The 14,496-nt window shown below is 59.2% G+C and overlaps 1 protein-coding gene across 2 annotated transcripts; it reads left to right on the top strand.

Annotated features, from left to right (window-relative positions):
- The first annotated feature begins 5,915 nt into the window (after window positions 1-5,915).
- Window positions 5,916-13,610, top strand: IGSF8 (immunoglobulin superfamily member 8). 2 transcript variants are annotated; one of them, XM_059675555.1, is made up of 8 exons: window positions 5,916-6,008; window positions 6,356-6,488; window positions 9,613-9,990; window positions 10,865-11,326; window positions 11,705-12,112; window positions 12,321-12,734; window positions 13,077-13,210; window positions 13,355-13,610. In XM_059675555.1, the coding sequence occupies exons 2-7, from the start codon at window positions 6,437-6,439 to the stop codon at window positions 13,190-13,192; spliced, it is 1,830 nt and encodes a 609-aa protein (XP_059531538.1). In that variant the 5' UTR covers window positions 5,916-6,008; window positions 6,356-6,436; the 3' UTR covers window positions 13,193-13,210; window positions 13,355-13,610. The 2 variants fall into 2 exon arrangements, with proteins under 2 accessions (XP_059531538.1, XP_059531539.1); XM_059675556.1 differs by lacking the exon at window positions 5,916-6,008 and adding an exon at window positions 6,037-6,055.
- The last annotated feature ends 886 nt before the right edge of the window (window positions 13,611-14,496 follow it).

Here is a 14,496-nt window from a genome sequence, read left to right as displayed (position 1 = left end):
GGAGGCAGCCACCTGGCACTAACCGCCTCCAGCCCGAAAACCTCTGTCTACCAAACCACGGCCGTCTCTGTCCTCCGTGGGTCCCTGTCCCCATCCCAGGCTCCCTGGTTGTGGAAGACGTGATATCACACGGTGGGAGTTGCCTCTGCCCATGCCACCCCCCAGCACCTCTGCGCCATCAGCTCCCTATCAGCTGCTGGAGATGGAGGAGAGGGATGGAGTGGAGCCCAGACGCCCAGCCCTGAGATTGAGGAACAAGGGACTTGTCAGTGGAGGAGTTCCAGCTCACAGGGGTCCCTCCACAGCATTCTGGGGTGAGCGGCAGCTGCCACTAATCCTGGGCATAGAAATGGCAGGGCCTCCTGGGAGTCAGGGCCAGGTTGAGCCAAGGCCAGCAATGGCATGGTGGCTCCTCTATTCTTTAATAGACGTGCCACACCTGGGCAAGGGGTTTGAGACCTTGGGAAGGAGTGTGGGCTTAGCCAGGGTAAGAGGAGGCTCAGGGAGCACACACCCACACCCACACCCACACCCACACCCACACCCACACCCACACCCACACGAGGGTACAGGTGCCTGGCTAGGTTCAGTGTGTGTGTGTGGGGGGGGGGGTGGCGGCGCGGCGGAGGCGGGGGGGGGGGGCGAGATGGCTCTGTAGTCCTCGGAGTGTGTTTGGGTTTATGATGTCTGTGCATGTATCTTGGTGTGCACCCAGGGCCCCAAGTATGCAGCTGTCTGGGTGCATCGCTGTGTGAGTTGGTTGTCAGGGTGAAGGCAGGTTTTTGTTCTACCTCTATCTCGGCTTGAGCCTTGCAACAAGTCAGCAGAGAGAATGTCTCCTTTTGGGAGGGAGGGTGGGAAAATATAGCTCATCCTGGCAGTATGCGTCAAGGCTTTCTAAACAGAAACAAATCATAGGACATTCTTGTGTGGGATCCTTAGCTCCCACCGAGCTGGGGTTTAAAAGGAAGAGAGCTGCGTGCTATGTGTGTGTTCGTGGCATTTCTATTTGCCTAATGTGTGTGGGGGTGGGGTGGGGGGGCCTGTTTCTTTGATGTGCTTGCCACTGTCTGTAAGGCGAGGTCTGTCAACAGCAAGGCGTGTGCCTGTGTGTGCAGGCTCCATGTCAGCCCTTAGGAAGCCGTGTAAGATGGGCTAGAACACAGGCTCCTCCACACTCAGACCATGCCAGGACCACACAGTCCTGAACTTCTGCACCCCCCGGCTTTCTCCCGCGAATAATAACAGCACGGACCTCAGCAGGTGCTGGTGAGGATTAAATGAGATCATGCTATGTGCCTGGCACGGGTGAGAGTATGTTAATGGGCCTGTCTTTGAATGTGCCTCTCTGAGGGCCATGTCTCTGGGTTGTGACATCTCAGCCAGATAATGAACTCCCTTAGAGCAGGGCGTGGGTCTTTTTAAAAGAAGTATGTTATTTATTTGTTGTTGTTGTTGTTAATCTTCACCCAAGGATATTTTTCCATTCATTGTTAGAAAGAGTGGAAGGGACTGGGAGAGACACGGAGAGAGAAGCATTGATGTGAGAGAGACACATGGATGGGTTGCCTCCCGCACACGCCCGGATCAGGGGCCTGCAACCAAGGTACATACTTTTGACCGGAATCAAACCTGGGACCCTTCAGTCTGAGGGCCGACGCCCTATCCACTGAGCCAAACCAGCTAGGGCAGAGCATGGGTCTTAATTATCTTTAATAATACTCAGGACACTTCATTGCCACCTGGGTGCCCTCTACGTATGTCATCTTGTGGGGAAATGAACACATGTTCATGGGAACACAGGCTGGCCTGAGCCTCAGGGCGAGTCTGCCACACTCTCGCTCACCCCGCCACAGGCATCAGCAAGATGCTGGGTGAGCTGTGTGGGTTTTTTACGGGCCAGACGGGGAGGGCTCTGCAGTCTACACCACACACCCCTCCCTGGCTGCATGTGGGTGTCCCGTGTGTGTGTGTCTGTGCGTTGCTCTGTGTAGGCGACATCTTTCTGTTACCAAGCTCCTTTGTGTTATCCCGAGGCCTTGCGCCTGTCAGTGTGTGTGACAAGCCGCCTGCCTGGGGCTTGCTCTCCGCCCCCAGTTTTCCAAGTTACATAAGCAGCGGAGGGGCAGTCAGGCCTGGGCCGCGGGCTCCCCCTGCTGGCGGCCTCTGGAACTCACAGTCTGGGAGGAGCAACTGGAAAAAGCTGCATTCCCTGCTGGGTTTCATTCACCCCGACTGGAGACACCAGGCTTGCCCTCAATACCTCCTCGCCCTCAGCTCCTGAGTGTGCCCTCCTTGAGTGCTGGTTATTACTTAGTGTGGGATGTCTCCCTGGTACGACTGTATGTTCCCTGAGCGCAGGGACCATGCTGGACTTGTTTACCACGCATCTCCAGCGGCCAGTATGAGGCCTGTCCCCGGCAGTAGTTGTGAAATGAGGGAGTTTATAGGGTGGAGAAAATGGGGTGTGGAAGTGTGGGGCTTTGGGGACATGTCCCTCTGAGCTCCTCATACTGTAGCAGTGGGGGTTGTAACCCGCCCCACCATTCTTTTGACATTGTTTCTGTAAATGCTGACTTGGACCGATATGTCGCTTGTAGATAAACAGCATCCTCTGTAATAAAAGGCTAATATGCAAATGGTCCCCTGACCCGGAGTTCAGGAGTTTGACTGGGAGTTTGCCTGCGGCCCCTCCCTTGGCCAGCCCCGCCCCCAATCGTCCCCCCTCCCCCACCTGATTGGGTCCAGCCTGCTGGACCCCACCCATGCACGAATTCATGCACCGGGCCTCTAGTGTTTGTATAAGAATCCTAGGAACTAACTGCAGAAGATACAGACTCTGACCTTCAGTCACCCCACTTCCGGGAGAGTTGTTGACCTTCAAACATAGAACCAGGTTGACCAAGAGCCAGGATGACGCATGCCAGACCTCCCTTGACCAGTTTCTAGATCTTTATCGGGATGGACTGTGCTGAGAACTTTTCAACCCCCTCTCCTTGATTTTGTTGTTCGATTTTGCTTCTTCCTCCTTATAAAAACCTCTGCCTTCACTGAGGTGGGGAGATGGGCTTTGTGACAAGCGTCCCCCATTCCCTCAGGTGACCAGCACTTGAATGAAACCATGTTCCTTTGTCACCAGTATTTGTCTCACGAGTTTGTTTTTTGTGGTGGCAGGCAGCAGAACATGGGCGTCAGCTACAATACCTTGGTCACTTAGAAGCTGTGTGGCCTTGGGCAAAATGCTTAACCTCTCTGATCCTCCGGCTTCTTATCTGTTAGATGACACCAACTGGTGAATATGCTATAAAGACTAGAAATAATATCTGTGATGAAAAAAAAGAAGCCACGTACTAAACCTGACAAGCTCAGGGGAGGCCAGCATGGCAGGCCCGACAAACTCAGGGACCAAGAGTAACCACGTAGGATGGTCTGGGCATAACAATTCCTAGCTAACTGTGGGTCAAGGTGGGTAGTTCCTTCCTAGGCCTGTAGCTTCCTTGACAAAGATCAACTTTGAACTTAACTGAGGCTATTGTCTTCTTGCATCTATGATAACATACCTTTGGAATGTCTGGGGAACTTGCATCAGGACACAACCAATGCACCAGGGCAAAACCACAAATTCCCTCATTGTTATTGTTACCTTGTTAATTGCTGACTGTTAACTATCCTGTACCCCCTAAGTACAATAAGTATGTGTCTATCATTTTACTTTCTTATCCAATCCCAGAGTTTCCCCCACTTTACTTTCTCCCTAATCTAGCACCAATGGATTTCATGTAACCCACTTATGTCTCCTCCTTTAATGATAATTTATAAAACTAGGTAAAAAACCGCCATTCTCCCGGGCATTATCTCAATACATAGAGATTCTACTTCCCAGCAATAGTCCACAGTTTGGCTCAAATAAACTCATAAAAATTCTCTACAATTTCTTTTAAAAAAAATTCTCTGCATTCCTTAGGTCAACATAGCCAAAGGGCCTTATGGTGTAGGCCTCCCGTGAATGCAATCTATGATGAGTGTTACAGAACAGTCCGTCCTCCTGGCGCTAGCAAGGCCAAACATTAAACATCGAGAACTGCAGTGGACAAATATTGGCTATTTTTACTATGAATGGTGCCACCCAGGAGAATCAGAAGCTAACACTCAGAAGCCCAAACTCCCTGACGGTGTGTAGGTTACAGATGATATAGGGCAAACTCACAAGACACCACGGGTTAGGGGTTCGGTGTCGTGCTGGGAGCTGGTTGACCAGAGGTGAGAGAAGGGTAATAAATAATCGTTTCAGGTTTTAAGGACAGTTCTGAGGTCGGCTGAACCTTTGTCTGGTTTCATGGGAAAGTAGCCAAGGAGTCATCCCTCTGTAGGGCTCAGGAGCTGAAACTTACCGGAGGTCAAGATGTTATCTTTAGCCTGTGGAGGTCCAGACCTTGTGATCATTGGTCAGGTCTGAGCTACTATCTCCTGCTGCCTGGGGGTGGGGGTGGAGGGTAGTTGCTGATTATGGGGAGGGGGTGGAGGCTGTCTAGCTCTCTCAGAGGGATATGAGATAGAGAGATGAATCTAGAGCTAAATTTTGAAGCTAAATTTAATCCAAGTCACAAGGACCCTGAGTTTCATGAGGAGGAGGAGGGCTGGCGCCATCTCTCAAGCATCAGCAAGGCAGTAAAGCCACTCCACTCCAGAATACAGGAAGTGGTTTTCCTCCCAGCACTTCCTGTGTCTTTTGGTTTTCACAGAGCTCAGCCCGGCCTGTGCATGAATTTAGGTGAAATGGGGAGACCAGGCTGTGTCAGCGTGGGAGAAAATGGGACCCTGGGCCTGTCCAGGAAGCCTTGGGAGAGGGGGCTGGACCTCTGAGACCCCCTGGGGGATTCCAGCATTCTGCCTCAGAGTGTCTCTGGTTTGTCTCTGAATGTGGCACCAACTGAGCACCTCCTGAGCCAGGCACTGTACCAGGCTTGGGAACAGGGAGTCTAGGAAGGTCTGGTCTGGCCAATGCCACTTCCCCTCTCAGGGTTTGTTTCTCCTTCACTAGAGGGGGTGGGGGAAGCGTGGGGGCAGCGAGGGGTTTAGAGAGAAGATGCTAGGTGAGCTTCCTCAGCCTTGGCGTTGCAGATCTGGCTTTCCTTCTCCCATTCTGTCCCCACCTTTCCTACTGGGGAGGAGACAGACCCCCTAGGAAAGGGGCCTCTGGCATTCTCCCACCCACAGGGCAGGCCCCGCCCTTCCCAGTGCGCAGCGAGCGGAACCCCTCTCTCCTCGTTGGAAATGAAGACTCCTTCACCCAAACCCCAGGCTCATCCTCCCCTTAAGTCTAGATTAAACCTCTGAGCAAGCAACTTCAATAATAATTCAAAACCACCTTGCTATGGGCCAAGCACCTTACGTGCGTTATTTCAATTAATAGTCACAGAAACACTTTGGGGTGGGTGCCAATTTGCCAACAAGAAAACTGGGATAAAAGGAGGTTAGGCAACCAGACCAGGGTCACCAGGAAGTGAAGGCGCCCACCCTCCTGATGCCACCCCGGGGTTGGCAAACTCGTCTCCAGCGCCCTTCGGCCCAGATCCCTCGCGTCCGGAACCCCCCAGTCCCGCCACGTCCCCAAAAGCGGGGTTTGCGGCGAGGCCTAGCGGCCCGGAGCCAAGAACCGGACTCAAGTGCGTGGCACAGTCGCCCCACCAGCCCCAGGGCGCCTGCCCCCAGCTCGCCAGGGAAGGCTGGCAGGTGCGGGGTCGGAGGGCCCTGGGGTCTGCTGCGCGGAGGATGGGGGTTCGGCTGAGCTCGGGTCGCCCGCGCGCCGGCGGGGTGGGGGCGGGGCAGGGTGGGGGCGGGGTGGAGCCAGGCCAAGGTCTCCGCGGGGCTGGGAGGGGCGGGGCCACTGCCGAGGTGGGCGTGGTCTGGGCCCGGACCGGAGTGGGCGGGGCCAGAGTCGGGGTCAGGGCGGAGCTGAGGTCGAGGTTCAGGACCCTGGTGCTCGCGGAGCCCCGCACAGGCACCCGGTAGGGCCTGGGACTAACGTTAGCGCGGAGCCCGGAACAGGGCCGAGGTCCAACATCGGGGGTCCGGGGGGAGCCTGGGTCAGGAGGGATCCAAGCGGGGCTGGGCACCAGGCCGGACACTGCAGGGGGGGGGAGGGAAGGGGGAGAGGGGCTGGGAGGCGGTAGCCTGGGGCCGGGCCGGGGGCGGAGCCGGGGCCGGGGCAGGGCTGGGCGGGAACGGTTTCCCGAGGCTTCGAGGAGGGAGGGCAGGCGGGGGAAGGCGGGGGGAGGAGGGAACTTGGCTGCGCCCTCTCGGCTCAGCTCCGCTCCGAGCACCCACGCTTCGCGGCTCTGCTTTGCGCCCCCAGCCCGGGCATGCGCCCCCCGAGCTCCTGGCCACCCAGAGCTCACGCCGCCCCCCGGAGCCTCCCAAGAGCCGGCCGCGCAGGATGGGCGCCCCTGGTTCCACGCCGCTGCTGCCGCTGCTGCTGCTAATGCTGGGTAAGCCCGGCCCCTGCCCTCAGCCCCAGCCCCAGCCCCAGCTCCGCTCGGCAGGTGCCTGCCGCCTGGCGCCCTGCCCGGGCAGCCTTCCCAACATCTGGGAGCCCCTTGCATCCCACTTCTTCGTCAGGGGCGCCTCCAGACTCCCGGGATACTCGAACCCTAGGGTCGCTGCGCCTAAAAGCTGGGACTCCTCTCTGCCTCCCATTCTGCCCAGGCCCAGGCGGGTGCCCGCTGTGCGTGGGCAGTGTCTGCCCGGCTTCATAATTGCCCCTCGTTGGCGGGAGGCCCAGGGGCCGGCCCTGCCCATGATCTTTGAAGTAGGTCTCCCCTAATTGCCCTCCGAGGTTGCACCCTTCATCGCCTGAGGTTGGGCGTAGTTCCCTCACCTCCAACCTGGGCAGGGTCCCTCTTCGCCCCACTTCCCCTCGGGGATGACAGGCTCTGCAGCCTCCCACTGGCGGACACACGCAGTTAGTCCCAGCTTCCTGCCTCAGGAGAAGCCAGGCTCCATGGGGACCGGTGCGGGGATCTCCAAGCACCCCGTTTCTGTCTGCTGGGTGTCCGTGGTGGGGTGCTCTGGGCCGCTGCTGCTGGATTGTTTATGACATGAACTGAGGGCTCCCTGCAGATGATCCCGGGAGGAGTATGGCATCAGGACAGGGAGACTGACTGCCTGTAGGGAGAGTTCAGGAGACTGAAGCCCTGGAAATAAGAGCGCAGTGTGGGGGTGACCGTGAGGGTGAGGGTGAGGGTGGGGGTGGGGGTGAGGGTGGGGGGAGTCTTGCCGCCAGGATTCGGAGCTGCCACGGTCCAGGCACAGGCTGACAGCACCCGCTGCCTTTCCTGGACCAGAGCTCCACAGTGGCACCACGCAGCCTCCCTCTCCTGCCCGCTCCGGGGCCCGTGGGAATAGAATGAGTCCTGGGTGGGAGGCAGGAGGATGTCACGGGCCCGTTGCCTAGCACTTGGCCCATTTTCCCCAGTGGGCAGAGGGGAGCGGCGAGGAGCTCCAGGGAGGTGCGCTGAGATGTGCAGAGAGGAAAGAGCCTGCCAGGCACTTACAGTCATTTCGAAGATGAGGGAAATGGAGTCACTTGCCCAGAGAACACACATCTAGTGAGTGTTGGGCCTAAGGTTTGAACCCAGGTCTGTCTGACTGCAAAGCAAGTCTCTGCTCCCTCTTCCCTCTCTGCTAACCCAGAGAAGGGGACCTGGCTGGGGAGAGACCTGGCTGGGGGCTGGTTCCCTAACGCTGTGGGTGACTTTCCCATGGGCATCTCCAAGCATCAGCAGCGTGGAGCCAGGAAGGTGGGAGGGGGCCCTTCTGAGCAGAGTCTGCCGGGGGCCAGGGAAGGTGGGGGCTAGGACAGGTGGACGCCAGGGGAGGTGCCAGGGACGGTATCAGCTCATCCCTCTTTGCCAGGACCCTGATGTAAAGCACCCCCAGGCAGGGCCCTCCCGAGTCGCACTGCGAGAGCGGAGGCTGTTAGCTCTCCCCAGCGTGGAAACTGAGGCCTGGGAAATGAGGGGTCAGGCCCAGGCCACAGAGCTGGGGTCAGGAATGGGCTGGGTCCCACTCTGCTCCCGAAGCTCCGAGCTACCACAGGCTCTCCTGGTGACCCAGCCACGGGGAGGCGAAAAGCCTGCGCCGGTGGGAGCCAAGGGGAGTGCTTTGGGAGGAGCTGGAAGACGGAGTTTGACAGCGGACTCAGCCCCTGCCCTGCGGACAGGCCAGCAGCTGTGGGGATGCCCCTGGGAGGGACCGTCTGGTCGGTGAGGTCGCCCCTTTAGGCCTTGCTTGCCTGGAGCTCCCCATCTTCCTCTCTGGCTTTGTTCCTCTGCAGGGACAGGTGGAAACCATCCAAGGACAGTGGGATCTTGGCCAAGGCTTCTGCCCTACCTTTCTCATGGGTCTGCCCCAGCCCCCCTTACCTGCTGGGGTTCTGTGATCTTACCTAGTGGGGCTAGGATGAGAGGGAAGGAGGAAGCTGAGCCCTCCAAGCCCCCAGGAGTATCTGCTGGGGCAGTGTGGGGCCTGGGGAGAGCGGGAGGGTAGCTCAGTTGGTTAGAGTGTGGTCCCGATAAGCCAAGGTTATGGGTTCTATCCCTGGTCAGGGCACATACAAGACTCAACCAATGAATGCGTAAAAAGGTGGGACAACAAATTGCTGTTTCTCTCTCTCTGTCTCTCTCTATCATTCTCTCTCCCCCTTCCTTTCTCTCTAAAATCAAAAAAGAAAAAGAAAGAGAATGTTTTGGCCTCTCCTAGGAGAGAAAAGTGGGAAGGGACAGCTGGGATTTCCTGTCTCTCTATGAAAAGGGAGCCATATATAAATGGATGCATATCATATGCAAATGAAGGCTTTTGTTAGGGAGTTGGGGGGGGGGTGGAATTGTGCATCAGCTGGACCGGCCTCTAAGATTGGCAGGCACTGGGGTGGGGGTGGGGAACTTCTGTCCCCAGAGGCCAGGGCAGAAGCTGGCCCTTGCCCCATAAGCCTCAGCTGCAGCCCTGTGGGGTGGGATAAGCAGTGAGCTCATGGCACAGCTGGAGGGGGGTGGGGGGGGCGGGCATTGTGTGGTGAGAAATGACCGGGTCTGTGCCCTGTCCAGCTTGGGCCACTGGCTCCATTGTCTGGAGTCCCCTGGCCCAGGTGACATAGCTGAGCCAACCAGCCCTTCTGAGCAACAATTTGCCAGCTCCTCTCAAACAAAGGAGGGGGACATGTGGTCTCACCATCTCTTGGCTAGAGGCTCTGCTGACCAGGCCAGAGCAGGAGCCCCAGAGGTGAGAGTGAGGGGGGTGGGCCGGGGGCGGGGATCAAGGTGGAGCTGGAATCAGGAAGTGTTAAAACCGGGGCAGATGTTCATTCTGCTCATAGACGCTCTGCTTCTGCCTCCAGAAATGGGGCATTTCTGGGCTCTGAGACAAGCCTGGCTGTGTCATCAGTTCCTTGCGGCCCAGGTGTCCTCTTTGCCTGTCCTCAGAACACAGCCCACCGGCTTACCACCTGTCCCCTCGCGTCCTCTCCTTTCAGGGGCAGGGGCCGAGAATGGTGCTGGTAGTGGGGGGACACCTGGGGATCCAGGCCGGCCCAACTCCCCTTCTTCTCCCCTACAGGAGCCGGGTGCTGTGCCCGGGAGGTGCTGGTCCCTGAGGGGCCGCTGTACCGCGTGGCTGGCACGGCCGTCTCTATCCCCTGCAACGTCACTGGCTATGAGGGCCCCGCCCGGCAGGACTTCGAGTGGTTCCTGTACCGGCCTGAGGCCCCAGAGGCTGCACTGGGCATCGTTAGTACCAGGGATACCCGGTTCTCCTACGCTGTCTTCGGGCCCCGGGTGGCAGCCGGCGAGGTGCAGGTGCAGCGTGTGCGGGACGACGCCGCGGTGCTCCACATCGCGCGCCTGCAGCCCCAGGACGCCGGTGTGTATGAGTGCTACACGCCCTCCACGGACGCCCGCTACCTGGGCAGCTACAGCGGCAAGGTGGAGCTGAGAGGTACTGGCCCTGGGGGGAGGGGGGGCAGAAAGAAAGGCAGAAAGTCAGGGCCGGGAGGAGCTTGTCAGATCACCCCTTAGGCTTTGCAGCTGAGGAGCCTGAGGCCCAAAGAGGTTAAGTGAGCCCTGGCTGGTTTGGCTCAGTGGATAGAGCATCGGCCTGCGGACCGAAAGGTCCCAGGTTCGATTCTGGTCAAGGGCACGTGCCTGGGTTGTGGGCTCGATCCCCAGTGGGGGACTTGAGGGAGGCAGCCGATCCATGATTCTCGCTCATCATGGATGTTTCTGTCTCTCTCTCTCCCTCTTCCTTCCTCTCTGAAATCAATTAAAAATATTTTTTTTTTAAAAAAAGAGGTTAAGTGACTTGCACAAAACCACCCAACCTGTCAGTGGCTGCCCTCCCAGTCCACTGCTCCTTGTCTATTGCGCTGCCTCCTGGGACAGGGGAAGCATCCTTACAATGTCCGATCCCTTCTCCATTCCCGTCAGAGTGACTCTACTCCATTCCTGGCGCTTCTAGATTCCAGAGCTGGAGGAGTGGGGTAGGAGGAGTAAGACCATGTGACATTTTCGCGCTCTTAAGATTCTTTGTCTTCTGAGAAGGAAGACAGAGCCACTTCTCTGAGTATTTCACACAGGGGTCAGTCCCAAACATAAGGGTGAGTGGGCAGCGGGCTGGTTCTGATATTCAGCGAGTGTTTATTGAGCGCCTGTTGTGTGCCCTGCACTGTGCTTGGCACCCCTGAGCTACAGAAGAAACCAGACACCATGAACTCTTCACCCTCTAGGAGCGCGCAGTCTAAAGGGGTTGCAGGTAGGAAACAGTGACGAGGGCGGCCAGCCCCAGCCCTCCTTCACTCCGCTGTTCTCTCCAGTTCTTCCAGATGTGCTGCAGGTGTCTGCGGCCGCCCTCGGGCCCCGAGGCCGGCAGGCTCCCACTTCGCCCTCTCGCCTGACGGTGCACGAGGGGCAGGAGCTGGCTCTGGGCTGTCTGGCGCGGACGAGCACGCAGAAGCACACGCACCTGGCGGTGTCCTTCGGCCGAGCGGTGCCCGAGGCACCCGTGGGGCGAGCGACTCTGCAGGAAGTGGTGGGACTTCGGCCTGACCTGGCCGTGGAGGCCGGCGCCCCCTATGCCGAGCGGCTGGCCGCGGGGGAGCTGCGGCTGGGCAAGGAGGGGGCTGAGCGGTACCGCATGGTGCTGGGGGGCGCCCAGGCCGAGGACGCCGGCACCTACCACTGCACGGCCGCCGAGTGGATTCAGGACCCCGACGGCAGCTGGGCCCAGATCGCGGAGAAGAGGGCGGTCCTGGCCCACGTGGACGTGCAGACCCTGTGTGAGGGCAGGGGCTGGGAGCCGGAGTATCTCGGGGGCTGGCTCCGCGGGCACTGGGGACACTAGATGGCCCTTGCCTGGCCAGGGAGCCCACCTTCCCTAGAGTGAGCAGTCTGTGAGCATCACTTCCCTCTGTACCCAGGAGGGCTTTTCTGTGCTTGGAGTGGGAGTGGAGACAGGAGGGCTCTGGCTGAGGGGTGAGTCAGGCCCCTGGGCGGGGAGATGGCTCTGGCTGAGGGGTGAGTCAGGCCCCTGGGCGGGGAGATGTCATACTCCGGGAGGGTCAGATGGGTGGCCTCGAAGGGAACGACAGCTGGTGAGGCAGGTGCCCTGTGCCCCCCCGGCCTCCGTGACGCCTCTTCCCCCTCCTGTGTTTCAGCCAGCCAGCTCGCCGTGGCGGTGGGGCCTGGTGAACGTCGGATTGGCCCCGGGGAGCCCTTGGAACTGCTGTGCAACGTGTCCGGGGCGCTGCCCCCACCAGGCCATCATGCGACATACTCTGTGGGCTGGGAGATGGCGCCTGCAGGGGCACCTGGGCCTGGCCGCCTGGTGGCCCAGCTGGACACAGAGGGCGTGGGCAGCCTGGGCTCTGGCTACGAGGGCCGGCACATTGCCATGGAGAAGGTGGCATCCAGAACCTACCGGCTACGGATGGAGGCTGCCCAGCCTGGCGACTCGGGCACCTACCGCTGCCTCGCCAAGGCCTATGTCCGAGGGTCTGGGGTCCGGCTTCGTGAAGCAGCCAGTGCCCGCTCCCGGCCCCTCCCTGTGCACGTGCGGGAGGAAGGTAAGAGGGGCGAGCTGGGCTTGTAGATCCCTTTTCCTTCTGTTCCCAGGCCTCTCTCCCTTCCTCAGCTGCCTCCTGGCCCTAGTCTCACACTCCTCTTGTAAGATTGTGGGGACACCTTGAATTCCCTGGGGTGTTGCTTGGACAGCGGTCCTGGCCGCATGCCCCCGACCCTTGACCCTCTGCTGCCGTGGTCTCTGTTGTGTAGGCGTGGTGCTGGAGGCGGTGGCGTGGCTGGCAGGAGGCGCGGTGTACCGCGGGGAGACGGCCTCCCTGCTCTGCAACATCTCTGTGCGCGGTGGCCCGGCAGGGCTGCGGCTGGCCACCAGCTGGTGGGTGGAGCGACCCGAGGACCCGGAGCTGAGCTCCGCCCCTGCCCAGCTGGTGGGTGGCATGGGCCAGGATGGTGTGGCAAAGCTGGGGGTCCGACCCGGAGGAGGCCCTGTGAGTGTGGAGCTGGTGGGGCCCCGGAGCCATCGGCTGAGACTGCACAGCTTGGGGCCCGAGGACGAAGGCATATACCACTGCACCCCCAGCGCCTGGGTGCAGCATGCCGACTACAGCTGGTACCAGGTGGGCAGTGCCCGATCGGGGCCTGTCACAGTCTACCCCTACCTGCATGGTGAGTGCCTCCCTCTCCACCTCCTGACTCCTCACCTCCCTCCAGCCCCACGCTCTCATTCCTCCCTTTCCATCTGACCCTCCTACCACTCTCCCCTCTTCTCCCCACATCACCTCACACGGAGAGCCCTGAAAATCCAGCTCTCTGCCCCCAGGGCCCATCTGCCCAGAGTCCACGGTGGTGGAGGTTGCTGAGTGCAGAGAGGGCAGGGGGTGGGCTGGGAGGGCTGGCTGTGATTGGGGAGGAGGTGCAGACAGCTTGATAAAGAAGGCGCTGGGACTTCAGGGAGACAGTGCGTGGGGGGCAGCGGCACCCCAGGCTGAGCCATTCTCTCTCACCCAGCCCGGGACACCCTGCTCATGCCCCTGCTGGTGGGGGCAGCCGTTGCCCTAGTCACCGGCGCCGCCATCCTTAGCACCATCACCTGCTGCTTCATGAAGAGGCTGCGAAAACGATGAGCCCTTGCCCCGGCCCAGGTGAGGGAAAGAAGCCCGGCCTTGCCTTCTCAAGCCCTGTTAGGAGCTGCTTGCTCCTTGCCTGACCCTGTCAATTCACGGGGTGAGGGCTGGGAGGGAGCCCCCCCAGGGCCCTCCTTAGCCCACTCCACACTTTCTCTGCAGGTCTCACAGGTGTTGACTGTCTTCCAGCCCAGCTCCAAGCCCACCTCTGGTTGCCCGGATACCCTCTCCCTCTGTTTGCTCTTTTATTTATTGGACCTACCCCCACTCACAGTGGGGGGCCTGGCCTCCACTCCCCACTCCTGCCTCCCGATTCCTCCCTCTGGCTTCGTGTTCCGTATCTCACACCCAGCCTGCAGGGAGGCCTTCCCCATCCTGGTTAGTTTTTCTAAGATGTGAATAAACTGGTTTTATAAAATCCAGGCGTGGCGTGTCTTCCCTGCATCGCGCTGTAAGAGGCTGGGGGTGGCAGGGAGGTTGCCGGGGGCTGACAGCCTATTCTGGGTGACCCAGGTCTCTCTTCCCACCACAGACACCATCTGGCCTCCGTAGGCTGTGCCGCCCACCCAGGAAGGGACACCTGGGTCCCATCTGCTGCCAATTCCTCCTGGGACTCCTACTCAGGGAGGGAAGCACAGAGAGGGGATGGGGCCCCCGCTCCCAGCTTCTCCTCGGTTGTAGGGGCCAGTGCCCCGTCTGAGCTCCCGGCAGCACCTGCACTCTCATTCTGCTGGTCCCGCTGGTCCCGCTGGTCCTGGACCTGATTCCTCCCACGGGCCCTGGGGCCTCAGCACGTTTCCTGGGATCTTCATTATTCTGTCTGACAGCAACAGAATAGAAGCCCCAGGCCCAGCGGGCACGGCTCTGGTTGAGCGTCAACCTATGAACCAGGAGGTCGGTTCGATTCCCGGTCAGGGCACTTGCCCTGGTTGTGGGCTCAGCCCCCAGTGTGGGTTGTGCAGGAGGCAGCCGGTCAATGATTCTCTCCCATCATTGTTTCTATCTCTCCCTCTCCCTTCCTCTCAGAAATCAATAAAAAAAAGAAGCAGCAGCCCGAGAACACAGCCTGCTTGGGCGGTGGGTACACAGCAGCCAGGGCAGGCCTGTGTATCCATAGCCCCTGCACAAACCCGCCCCATAGCCTGCAGACACCCCAGGCCTTACCCTCTGCCTAAGGGATCTTTAATCTTAGGATTCTTGCTACACTGCACCGTAAGGGCACAGTCTACTCTTTCTTTTTTTTAAATCATTACATATGTATATAATTTTCTTTCAGTCTCTCATTTCAGTTATTTAAACATTTA

This window comes from Myotis daubentonii, chromosome 18 (genome assembly GCF_963259705.1).
Source record: "Myotis daubentonii chromosome 18, mMyoDau2.1, whole genome shotgun sequence".
Classification (NCBI taxonomy): Eukaryota; Metazoa; Chordata; class Mammalia; order Chiroptera; family Vespertilionidae; genus Myotis; species Myotis daubentonii.
Note: the sequence above shows the minus strand (reverse complement) of the source record. Positions and strands in the feature narration are given on the sequence as shown.

Coding starts and splice junctions, on each gene's coding strand:
- IGSF8 (XM_059675555.1), top strand. CDS start 6,437: ATGGGCGCCCCTGGTTCCACGCCGCTGCTGCCGCTGCTGCTGCTAATG. Junction 6,489..9,612: donor GCTGCTGCTGCTAATGCTGG/GTAAGCCCGGCC, acceptor TCTCCCCTACAG/GAGCCGGGTGCTGTGCCCGG. Junction 11,327..11,704: donor CGTGGACGTGCAGACCCTGT/GTGAGGGCAGGG, acceptor CCTGTGTTTCAG/CCAGCCAGCTCGCCGTGGCG.